This window comes from Adiantum capillus-veneris, chromosome 30 (genome assembly GCF_014529385.1).
Source record: "Adiantum capillus-veneris isolate H3 chromosome 30, ASM1452938v2, whole genome shotgun sequence".
NCBI classification, from domain to species: Eukaryota; Viridiplantae; Streptophyta; class Polypodiopsida; order Polypodiales; family Pteridaceae; genus Adiantum; species Adiantum capillus-veneris.
This window is the reverse complement of record NC_140960.1, coordinates 65923183-65935644: the sequence shown is the minus strand read 5'-3', so window position 1 is coordinate 65935644 and position 12462 is coordinate 65923183. Positions and strand designations below refer to the sequence as shown.

Sequence of the window (12462 nt, the reverse complement as noted above, 5' to 3'; positions counted from 1 at the left end):
ATCCTCCTAGGAGCTTTTCTGTGCGCTCTCTCTGAAAGCCCTCAAACTCTCCCTTTTTTGACGAGTTGGTGGCCTCGAGCTCCTTCTCAAAATTGGCTCCAATGACATAGAAAAAATGGCCTCGAAATGGCTATGACTCTTCCCAAAAAAAAAACCTTTACAAAGATATGCACTCCAAAAAAAAAGGCTTTCGCTTCTTTGATCATGAAAATGCCCCCCTCTTCTGAAAATTGTGTCTAAAAGGGGGTATTTTAATATTTTTAGTAACTTTTCCTCTACCATACAATTCTTAGATTTCTTTTAGCATTTCTTGTATGTCCACTCATGAGAAAAATCACTTGAACTAGATTTTATGAATATCCTTTCTCAGGCCGGTGGGCTGCCCTTTTAGAATATCTCATGGCACACATGAAACCTCTCCCCTCACTAGCAATAGCACTAGTAGGTGGAGAGCATGCCCTCAATAAAAGGATGGGGGGCCTATGGTCCCCATCATGGTAATTGACCCCACCCTGGATGCCTTTAAAGAAACCACAAACCACGAGAGACGGCCACTCCCATCCATGCCACCAAGGATGCCAATGGTGTTGCCAAACAAGGGAACTCATAGCACTCGCACAAGGAAGGATCTTGATATCCGTGAGCTCTCCCCTCTCTTGTGTTGACATGTGATAATACCTCTTTCTATATATATGTATGTGTGTATGTATATATATATATATATATATATATATATATATATATACACATACATACATACTACACAAAAAAATTCAAGATCCTCATGAGATTCTCCCCTCTCTCTCTCTCCAGCCACACAGTGGCCGTAGGAGGGCCCTTCCTTTGAACCCCAAAAAAACACATACTGACCTACCAAAAATTTGGTTTTCTAGGCCACATTGGAACTTCAATTTTTCTCTACTTCACTGAATTTTGCGAATAGGTTGCAGAACGAGATCGACTGGCTCTAAAGTCTGCTATGTGCCCTCTTAGAAGAAAGGATGGCTCCGATTTTGTAATCATTTTGGCTAAAGTCTTACTAGTTTTGCGCAAAAGCCCTGTACTCCCTCTATTTACCCCGCCCCTGTGTATCAAGGGTATTACTTCACAAAAGCCAGTGTATACTCCCTATTTACCCCTTCCTTGGGTGAACAGCTCTAACATTTTGTCCCTATAATTAATGCAAATGCTTACTTGGTTTCAAAAAAAGAGAGATTGAAACCGAGGCTTCCCTACAGTGTACAACATGCACTTTGCACGTCAGTACGAAAGCCACAAGAGTAGTACACTAGAAAAATGACCCCAAGTGGGTAAAATTATACAAGAATTTTGGCGAACAGAAGACCTCCTCGAAGGGCGGACACACACACACACACACACACACACAACACACACACACACACACATGGAGGGCCTGGGGGGTATTGAGAGTTATCCAAGGCCCTCTCACATAATGCAGTTCCGTTTTTCTTGTACACTAGCTCCTGTGACCTGCCTTCGGGTCTCGCTCGCTCTTACGATGACATACATGGTGAATTAAGACTTGGATGTAAGGTGCTCACAAAAAATGCATTTGTCGCATAATTTCATGTGAGAGGAGCAGTATCGACTTCCAACACGTCAAAAAGAGAGAGATAGATCAGATTACTTTAGGATCATCCAAGTGTGAGATGCAAAGTAGAAGCATTTGAGAGTAACGCGTTCTATCGAGGTAATAGGCGATGGCTTTGGCAAGTGCTCACTATTCGCCATTTTCCTCAACAACCCCTCACTCACAATACCAGCATAAACTCTTTTGGCCATATCAAAATCTTGTGTGATGCCACATGTCTTGAAGGAGCAAGTGTACGTGATTGTTGTTGCTAAATGGACTATTTTCTTAGTTTTCTAAGTAATTTCTTTCTATTGAAGATAGGGTATTTAAATGTGTGAACTCGAAATATAAGGTTAAGAACTATAGATCAACTGGAATTATTAAAAGCCATGAGTACTGGACGACTTTGATGTGTCATATGATGGGTGCCATTAACCATCGTGAAGGGGTTGTACCGTTAGTTCAACAGGAGAGACAGGGAAAAAAATATTTGTGATGCGTCATGTGGTGGGTGATGAGAGCATCGAAAAGGGAATATTTCTTTGGACGAATCACCGAAGAATTGGTAAAGACAAAATTCAGCAAGAGCGAGTTCAACTCGTGGAATTGCAACATCTTATTTTGTTGCCGACTCTCCAAAAGGCTTTGGACGGAATCAAGAAGCCACATGAAACACATGCCGATGGGTGTCATGAAAATCTTGTAGGAGGTAGCAACCCATAGAAGGATAACGCGAAAAGAGGTGCCGAAGAACACAAGGAATCTTTGGATGAGGACAAATGGCCTTCGAAGAGCAAGGACCAAGAGAAAGAACTCTCTCTGCTTGACGAAATCAAGGATGTCTCTATCTCTTCTCCATCATACTCTCCTGATTATACTACTATATCTACTTCTTATACATTATCTAAATCTTCTTCAAAGAAGAAACTCCTAATAGTACTTCCCTACGTAATACTAAAGAAAATACCAAGTTCAAAAAGGATAACCGTAGGCGTCACCACAAGATGCGGGTTTTCAAATCCGGTGACAAGGATGTGAAGTTCGACAACTACACGGGACAGACAGATATCTCCAAGGCATTGTCTTTCATCATGCAACTTGAAGTTGCTTTTGCCAATGGGAACTTCATTGAGAAATCCAATTTGCGTCATATTGGGATGCATTTAAGGAGACAACAAGCAACTAGTGGTTAGCCAAGATTCTGGAAGGTACACAAGCCAGAACGTGGGCTCAATTCAAGTTGAATTTTATGAACAATTTCTTCCGCCTTACTTTGAGAAGGACATTTTGAATGAATGGGCCATCTTTTGGGTACAATCGAACAAAAATCACTCAAAAGTTTGATACTCCATGTAGATACTTTAAAAACCTTCAAAGCACATTAAAACTTTTGTAGAAATACATGGTTATGTTTACAATGAGAATCTAAGCATATACTATTTTTAGAAAAAAAACTGTTGACTTAGTTAGGCCTCAAAAACATGTATGTTGTTAAATTTCAAAGCCAGTCTTGTGGCTTCTTACTATTTTTAGAAAATTTATTTTTTATATTTTTGGGATAGATGGTATACTAGATTTTCCTCTATGTCATATGACCTCAATGATATCCTGTCATTAGGGTTTCTTGAAAAATAGACCATCTTAGAGCCAAATTTATAGAATGAGGTGCCAAGCCACTATTATGGCTCAAGCCACTTAAGTGGCTCAAACACAAACCTAGTGTCAAGAGGCTTCTTTCTAATCAATCACTTTCACTTTGAGCACTTTCACTGTGTCTATATTTTCCCTCTCTCTCTATGCTTTTTCTCTTGGAATAAGGTAACCCTAATCACCATCTCTCTAATCTTAACCCTAATACCATGGTTAAGCTAAGGCTTCACCCTCCATAGTCTAACGCTAATCATTCATGATTAGGGAGTACGCTTTCGCATTGACTCACTTATCACTCCAATGAAAGTCCTCATGCATAAACCAAAGAATTCATTCATCTTGACAGCCTTATGAATGAGAACCTTGTAAAAACCAGGAGAGACACATGTCACGGGCTTCAAGAACAATCCTCTCCTTTGAATTTCAATACTCTAAAGTCCTTGAATCAAGGCTTCCAAAAAGAAAAAAAACATATAGTACCTTACAATTTTCATCTTCTACCTACTTTGAATGAGAATAAATATGTGCTCAAAACTTTGAGCAACAAGCCGTTACCTCTAGCTTGCTTCGTGTGCTCCATATTTGTAAGGTTCCCATTTTTTGTAATAAAGAAAAGGTTTACCAAGTCAATTAAAGTTCTTAGAATTTTGCAAATCAATGGAAACTTGTCCATAAATAGCAATAACTGGTATTTCTAGAATCATAAGCACAACTTTACTTAAGTCAAAAAAAAATTGAATTAGTTTTAGACAAAAACCAACCTCCAAATCCTTGCTGGAAGTTTTCACAACTAAATTAATTCAAAATAATGATTGAATACTTTTAGTAATATTAAAACCCATGACTTTTCACATGGCCTATTAGATATTTTTCACAAGGACCAGATATTTTTTGTTAAAGCATAAAACTGACCTGAAGATAGCAGATTTAAAAATTAAAGTAGGTAGATGCTAGGAGGGGACATGATGAACCTACCAAAGGTTTAATTTAGTAGGATGGGGTGCCCTCTAGAGGTGGGGGGCTGCTTGGTGTGCAAGAAACTGCCGATTGCACGGCTTGTGTGCCAAGAAAACATAGAAATAGACCCTAGGCTTCACAGTTTCAGTTAGACTCGAAGACAATTAGTTACCTAACGATGAAATTTGTGATAATTATCTCATCGTTAGGTAATTAGCTAGACTCATCGTTAGACTCATTATCTCATCGTTAGACAATTAGTTAGACTCATCGTTAGGTAATTAGTTTTGCTAATTAATATTTCTTATATTCTTTGATTCTAGAAGAAAATTGAGTAAGATAATTAGTAAATCGGCTTAGAAGTTAGTGAGATAATTTTTAAAGGTAGATTAGAGTGTAAGAATCCATGATAATTATGTTGTAAATAAATGATTACTTAATTTTTTTAAATTTTAGCAAAAAACTAAGTAAGATAATAGTAAATCAACTTAGAAATTAGTGAGATATTTTTCAAAAATAGATTATAGTACTGAAATCCCGTACTAATTTTCTTATAATTAAATAATTAGTCTTGTTCATTGACTTAGAAACTTCATTGATTTTAGCAAAGCATTAAGTAAGATAATTGGTAAATTAGATAAGAAGCTAGGGAGATACTTTTCAAAGATAGATTATAGTGTTATAAACTGTTGATAATTATCTCATAACTAGTTAATTAGGTTTTTAAGCAATTTTAGCAAAAACCTAAGCAAGATAATTAGTAAATCAAGTTAAAAGTTAATGAGATACTTTTCAAATGTAGATTATAATGTTTAAAATCCATGATAATTATCTCATAATTAGATTTAGTTTTGCTAATTATCATTGCTTAACTTCATTGATTTTAGCAAAGCATTAAGTAAGATAATTAGTAAATTAGCTTAGAAGCTAGTGAGATACTTTTCAAAGATAGATTATAGTGTTATAAACTGTTGATAATTATCTCATAACTAGTTAATTAGGTTTTTAGCAATTTTAGCAAAAACCTAAGCAAGATAATTAGTAAATCAAGTTAAAATTTAATGAGATACTTTTCAAATGTAGATTATAATGTTTAAAATCCATGATAATTATCTCATAATTAGATAATTAGTTTTGCTAATTATTATTGCTTAAATTCATTGATTTTAGCAAAGCAATAAGTAAGATAATTAGTAAACTAACTTAGAAGCTAGTGAGATACTTTTCAAAGATAGATTATAAACTGTTGATAATTATCTCATAACTAGTTAATTAGGTTTTTAGCAATTTTAACAAAAACCTAAGCAAGATAATTAGTAAATCAAGTTAAAATTTAATGAGATACTTTTCAAATGTAGATTATAGTGTTTAAAATCCATGATAATTATCTCATAATTAGATAATTAGTTTTGCTAATTATTATTTCTTAAATTCATTGATTTTTTGCAAAGCATTAAGTAAGATAATTAGTAAACTAGCTTAGAAGCTAGTGAGATACTTTTCAAAGATAGATTATAGTGTTGTAAACTATTGATAATTATCTCATAACTAGTTAATTAGGTTTTTAGCAATTTTAGCAAAAACCTAAGCAAGAGAATTAGTAAATCAAATTAAAAGTTAATGATATACTTTTCAAATGTAGATTATAGTGTTTAAAATCCATAATAATTATCTCATAATTAAATAATTAGTTTTGCTAATTATTATTGCTTAAACTCATTGATTTTAGCAGAAAATTCAGTAAGATAATTAGTAAATCAGCTTAAAAGTTAATGAGATACTTTTCAAAGGTAGATTGTAGTGTTAGAAACCCATGATAGTTGTCTCATAGCTAATTAACTCATTTCACTAATTACTATTGTTTAAATTGTCTAATCTTAGCCAAAAAACTAAGTAAGATAATTAGCAATTGAGCTTAAATGTTAATGAGATAATTATCAGAGATAAATTACAATGCTAAAAACTTGGGATAATTGCCTCATAATTAGATAATTGGTTTTGCTAGCTATTATTGCTTAATTGTTTTTATTTTAGTAAAAATTAAGCAAGATAATTAGTAAATCAACGTAAAAGTTAGTGAAATAATTTTGAGAGATAGATTATAATTTTAACAACCCACGATAGTTATCCCATAATTATTTAGCCAGCCTTATTAATTAGTTTTCTTTAAAAAAGTAAAAATAGAATAAAATAATAAGAAAATCCTCTTGTAAATTTATTTCTTCATAATGGAAGCTCTTAAAGCTTTCCATGTTCATGAAGCTTCAATGTTTTCCCGTAGGCTAGACCACCATTGCTTGGTGGACTTTTGAAAGTACATAGCTACGTGGCGTAGCTTAGAGGACTCCGTGAAGCCCTCATCTCCAAACGCCACATCGAATTGTTTGATAAAGGACAAGACTTTGTCCATAGCACCAAAGGTGCCATCGTATATAGGTAAGGAAAGAGATGCTCTTTCCTCCCTCTTTGAACTCCTTGAGCTTGAATGACCTCTTCCACACGGCATAGGATTTCCTATGGCCTCTTCTTTTTTATGGTTCAAAAGTTGCACCATCGCTTTCTTTAGAAGATGAAGAATTTGAGGAAGATGGAAAGAGGGTAACCTCTTTCTCGCCTTTTTCTTGCCTTGATCCTCTTTGTCTGCACCATCACTTTCATAAGAGGAACAGGATGAAGAAGATGGAGAAGAGGGTGTCCTCTTTCTCGCCTTTTTCCTTCTCTTGCTTTTTGTCATCCCTCTTTGAATTATGGTGTGGAGAAGTGTGGGATGGTCTTCTCCGTTTAGGAGGTGATTGAGACCGTTTAGCCTGCCGTCTTCGTGGAGCCATTTCCACCGAGGTGGCAAGAGACTCACTTCTTTCTCGTTCCTTTCGTGGGGGCTTTTGAGTTCTCCTTTGAGAAGGAGATGCGTCATCAAGAAGCGATTTTTTTGAGCCCTTTGTATGGATCCTCTTCTTCTTCCCAAATCGGAGAGAGGCCTCTTTTGGAAGTCTCTCAAGGAGGCTTCCTAGGTACTCTCTTGTCATGATGGGGAGCTTGGAGAATCCCATGAGCACGAATCTGCCATTGCACTTCACTTTGGAGGGATAAATTGCCCATGGGTTGTTGAAGCCTAGAAACAAGGTAGTTAACAAGCATAGGGGCATCATTAGTAGCCTACTCATTAGCAAAATCAAAGCTATCAACATTAATTTCACTCTCTTTACTATTGTTAGCCATTCGAACGGTGATGCCCCGTTATCTGCACAAAGGCAGCACACTCCAAGGCTGAAAAATCCCTATTCTACTTACTAAATTGCAATTAATAGAACCAACTATTTACAACTAGCATGAGGACCTCCCTTCTTGAGCTAGAAAAGAGAAACCTTGTGCTCTGATACCAATGTAACATTTAATGGCCTAGTAACTTGTGTGTAGCAGAAAATAACATGAACATAGTGAGCATTTCATTAATATAGGTTTCTAATGAGCATAACAAGAGTGTCTGGGTTGAGAGAGAAACAAAAAGCATAACACCTAGTTAGATGGCATGAACAATACTTCAAAAGAGAGAGAAATTAATCTATTGACAACACTTGAGGACCGAATTTCCATGGAGCCGGTCCCCCCTCCAAAAGGCTTTGTATTATAGGTTTCTCCCATCAAGAGAGACATTTTACAATACAGTTCTTTGCGTTCCTTCAATACTAGCTAGTGCAATGAAGATGGAAGCTTCAAGCACTGAGCAAAACACTTATAACACACACCATCAATTCCCTCACGGTCTCAAACCCAAGACCTCACACACCTTTGAAGATGGTGAGAGCTACCGGGGTATAAAGTAGATTGAGAGGAAGAAAGAGTAGTCTTACGAGAAAGATATATATCTCCTCACATAATCACTCATATTAGCATAGCATAGCTTAGTAATTAGCATGGTAGAGGAGATGAACATGCATTGAAGCTTGGCTCTTGGTTGGATTTGCATCACAAAGCCAAGATTTGTTGGTGTAGCCTCCCTTCTCAAAATCTTGGAGTAGGTGATAAGCTTTCCATTAAAGCTTGAGAAGGAGAGAGAGAGAGAGTCTTCTTGCTCCACACATGAGCTTGTGTGTGAGTGTTTGAGATAATGCCCTTGAAAATTCAGCCCCCTCTCTCTCTTGGTCGACCCCTCTTCCATTTCACTCATGCAGGCACCCCATTGGCCCACGCTAGTCTTAGCCAATGAAATTTAAGGCGCATAAGTGATAGCCTTTTGACATGTGTCCCCCTTTCCCTTTTGGTGAGAGCTTTAGGTAAGTAATTAATGCAACTAAACTCTCATTGGACCCCTTTGTCTTCTGGTCAATAGGAATGAGGCAAGCCATTGGGCTACTGAATGCTCATTTGACCCCTTGGAAAACTATCCAATAGTCTTCTAGAGAGCTTAATTCTTATTGGTTCTTTTATTGAGTTTTTTTAAATTAATCAAACTAGATTTACTCTAGCCTAATTCTCATTGGTCCACCTCTACGGCCATCCAATAGGATTTGAGGACACCTTGTGGGCATTTGCGCTAGGGAGCGGGAGCTGACATGTGTCCCTCGTTCCCTTTGTGTACAGGAGGCTTGTGTGTGTGTTTGTTTCTCTGTCATCCCCTACTTGCAAGGCTCCCCCCCTCCTTTGTAGGATTCATGAAGATTTTTGTATACACACACAAAGCATCCAATTTTCCTAAGCTTAACCATTGGATACAACCTTTGATTTTTGAAACCTTAGCATTTTGGAAGTCTTAATGGGCTAAACCTTGGGGTCTTTAAAGCCCATTGTTGCACCTTGCTCTTTTGTAGATGGCCCCCCCTTTGCATCCCTATTTTCCCTCCTTTGGATCCCTACTGTGGCCGGTCTGCTAGCTTAACAAATATTCTAACTTTTTCTCCCCTAGCACTTCCCTATATTAAATGATCAGTTTAACATGAGAAAATCATTTAGGAGAATTAGATATTAGTTATTATGTCACCACTATAGAAGTAGATGCACTTTTGTATACTTAAGGTTTTTATTTCTCTAAAATGCTTTATTTTGTTATTGAAATTTAATGATTTTATGACTCATATACTTGAGCTCATATAAGGGGCCACCTACTTACATACTTGTGTCAAAAAAAAAAATCCCCATTCTCTCCTTCGTATCTCTACTTAAGTATAGCACTAGATACTCGGTACTATCTCAATCTCATCTTGGTATGATTAAATCAGCCCACTAAAGATTAGCAATCTAGCTAGCTTTGAGTGGGCACATGGACCCTCCTCTAGTAATGGGTTGATTCCTAGGCAATGGGAAATGTAAAAGCTTTTATGTTGTTTTATTTTGTTGATGGATATGAATATGTTCATATGGGAGGCATCCTCAAGGGATCTTATATTTATAAATAGCATGTTAGTGGACAAATTATGACGATTTGTTTCGTTACCAGAACACCAATCTTTGCTTTCTCCCATAACCATGCACGGTCCCCAAAGAGTTGGTCTAACGGTAAGGCTTTGGCCTCTCAACCTATGGGTTGTGGGTTCAAATCCCACGTTGGGTCACACTCTAGAGGGACACCTTGTGCTCACTTGGTGTTCACCTTGCTAGGGCTCTTGCCCTTGGACATTCGAGTGCATCGTCCTCCTGGGGTGGGTCACCCCAGGAGGAGGTTCCTAGTTGGTACGAGTTCTCTCTATCGTTCCCAACACGTGGTGCATCAATTAGGTGGCCATGGTGAGGCCTACGTGTGGTTCTTGCTTAGTACGCTGCCGTTGCCCGAGCATGTAACATGGCTAATATTTGGAACGAATGAGCACCTCCCCCTGTGGGTCCTCTAGTGTGTCGGAAAAAAACATAACCATGCACGACAATTCAAAACTTCAAATAAACTTTCTCTCTCTCTCTCTCTCTCTCTCTCTCTCTCTCTCTCTCTCTCATCCAATTTCTTGTTGATATAGCCATCCCCAAAGCATGCACAAGAGGAACAGACTAATTTGTATTGGACTTGAGAAGAAGAATTAATTTTCAGGGAAGTATTTTATGAAAATCCTCTCTCGCAGAAGAAAATTTCTCTTGAACATATTCCAAAGAGAAATTTTGCGGTAGAGACTTCATACATATCCGTTCACCATTTGCATGAAGGTTGATTGCCATAAAAAGGGCAAATGGGAATCAAGTACCTAGCTAGCTATTGTGAGGCCGTCACATCGTATGAAATATAATCTGCTTTTAAATAGGTATAATAAAAGGTTCTCCACCACCTTTAGTGCATGAATATATTCCAAATAACTGTTGATTGATTATGCGAATGGCATGTATATCATTATGATAAAATTCTTTGTGAATGCATTGAGAGATGAGCATATTCTTTTTGAATAATTGAGAAAAGTAGAAGTGGGAATATTGCTTTAAACCTAGCTGGCCCTTCTCTATATAACATTTTGGGTTTGAGCCAATTCTGAGGGCATGCAAAGGTTCAATTCAGATTATAGCCGCAAGTAACTCTCTCTCTCTCTCTCTCTCTCTCACACAAGAAGATTTAGAGATTTTCTCATGTAGGAAAACGGAGTCACAATGTGGGAATTATTGTGAGAATTTGTCCAAAATTTGTCTTCTTTCTCTCTCTCTCTCGCGCTCTGTCTCTCTCTCTCTCTCTCTCTCTCAATTGCTAATAGGTGCGAAGCATATCAATCGTTATTTAATTTAAGAAACCGTGTATGCAGAAGAATAATTAATGGCTGCTGTTGTGGTTCTTCCTCGCTATGTGGCCCTCCAAGGCGACAACAACAAGCTGTTGCTTACGTCGCCCACCGGGAAGACCCCCATGCTGGAGTTCTCTGCGGACTTGGACTTCTTACAGCACAAGGCCATGGTGCACGAGGTGCACGTTGTTGATGCCAAGACGGGCACTGTGGCCATTAAGTACATCGGCAACGGCAAGTTCTGGCAGGTTTCCGACGCCAATCCTTATAATCAGGACGTTGTGATGGCCAACTGGGAGGGCGGCGAACCACGATTGTCTGACCGGACAGCGCTGTTCGTACCGGAGCAATTGAACAAGGATACCGTGGCTCTCAAGAGCATGGCCACCGGACGTTACTGCGTCCGGCGAGCGTATAGCTTCCTGCTTCCTAATGGGGACGGTGTGGAAAGCAGCGCAAGGATGGTGCTAAAAGACCCGGTGCTCTCATGCCGGCTGGACGACATCGTTTACGACGTCGGAAACGCCAAAATCTACAACCGCCGTCCGATCGCGCTCGTCTCGCAAACGGCCACCAACCACTCCTCTCTGCCAGGCTCTGTCACCCTGCAGCTCTCTTACACCAAGACATCCACCTCGAGCTGGAGCAACTCCATCACTACGCAGCTGTCGACCACCCTGAAATTCAACGCGGGTGCACCCCTCGTTACCGAAGGCGGGGTGGAGATCTCGGCGAGCGTGTCGCACACCGTCACATGGGGGAAGGAAACGTCCGAAAGCCTGACGGTGTCGCCCTCTTACACCGTTCCGAACGTCCCTCCCGGAGCCACCGTCAAGGTTACTGTGTATGCAGAGCAAGCCAACTGCAATGTGCCCTTCTCTTACACTCAGCAAGACACGCTTCCGGAAGCTGGCGTTCAGCGCACGCGCTTCGCCGACGGCATCTTTATTGGCGCGAACATGTTCAACTTCTACATCGAAGCCAAGGATGTTCTCACAGCCAAGCTTCTCCACCGTGCTTCTGCTAATGCTTTGGCACCAGCTCGTACTCCCCAACACAACTAAGAGCCCCTGCCCACCCCGTCTCGCTCCCTAAGTAGTCTTCCTCTCTCTTTCGAGTTGTGACACTACAACACTAAGTTTCAAGTACTATGGTTAGGCCATGGGTGGCTCTCTAGACAAAGAGCTCTGTAGACAAAGAGAGCAGAATAAATGTTATAAGTGAGTGTTTAACAAGAGTGCCTTGGTGTAACCACACGGAAGCTCCAAGGATGGCTCCCGTTTGGTAGCCATCCATGCAATCAACTAATTTCAAATCCATGCATAACTATCTCTACCCTATGTCTCCGGTGTGGTTAAAGTTGTAGATTGTCATAAAGTTGTATGTCATCTTAAATACGGAGAGACTTTCTAAGCAAGTGCAATAAATATTAGTGCAGCTTGCAAATTGTCATTCCTAATTTCAAACACTTGCTCTACTTCTATGGTGTTGTCTTAGATAATATGGTGCAATGGGTTAATTCCTAGGGATCAAGGGGAGGAAGGGTTCACTACAATAAAAAATACTTATAAT

General features: G+C 38.9%; 1 protein-coding gene across 2 annotated transcripts; it reads left to right on the top strand.

Moving 5' to 3' along the window:
* The first annotated feature begins 10583 nt into the window (after positions 1-10583).
* Positions 10584-12225, top strand: LOC147418108 (uncharacterized). 2 transcript variants are annotated; one of them, XM_086507188.1, is made up of 3 exons: positions 10655-10686; positions 10912-10990; positions 11049-12225. In XM_086507188.1, exons 1-3 carry the CDS (start codon positions 10655-10657, stop codon positions 11952-11954), a joined length of 1017 nt encoding a protein of 338 aa, XP_086363314.1. In that variant the 3' UTR covers positions 11955-12225. The 2 variants fall into 2 exon arrangements, with proteins under 2 accessions (XP_086363313.1, XP_086363314.1); XM_086507187.1 differs by having other exon boundaries at positions 10584-10686; positions 10912-12225.
* The last annotated feature ends 237 nt before the right edge of the window (positions 12226-12462 follow it).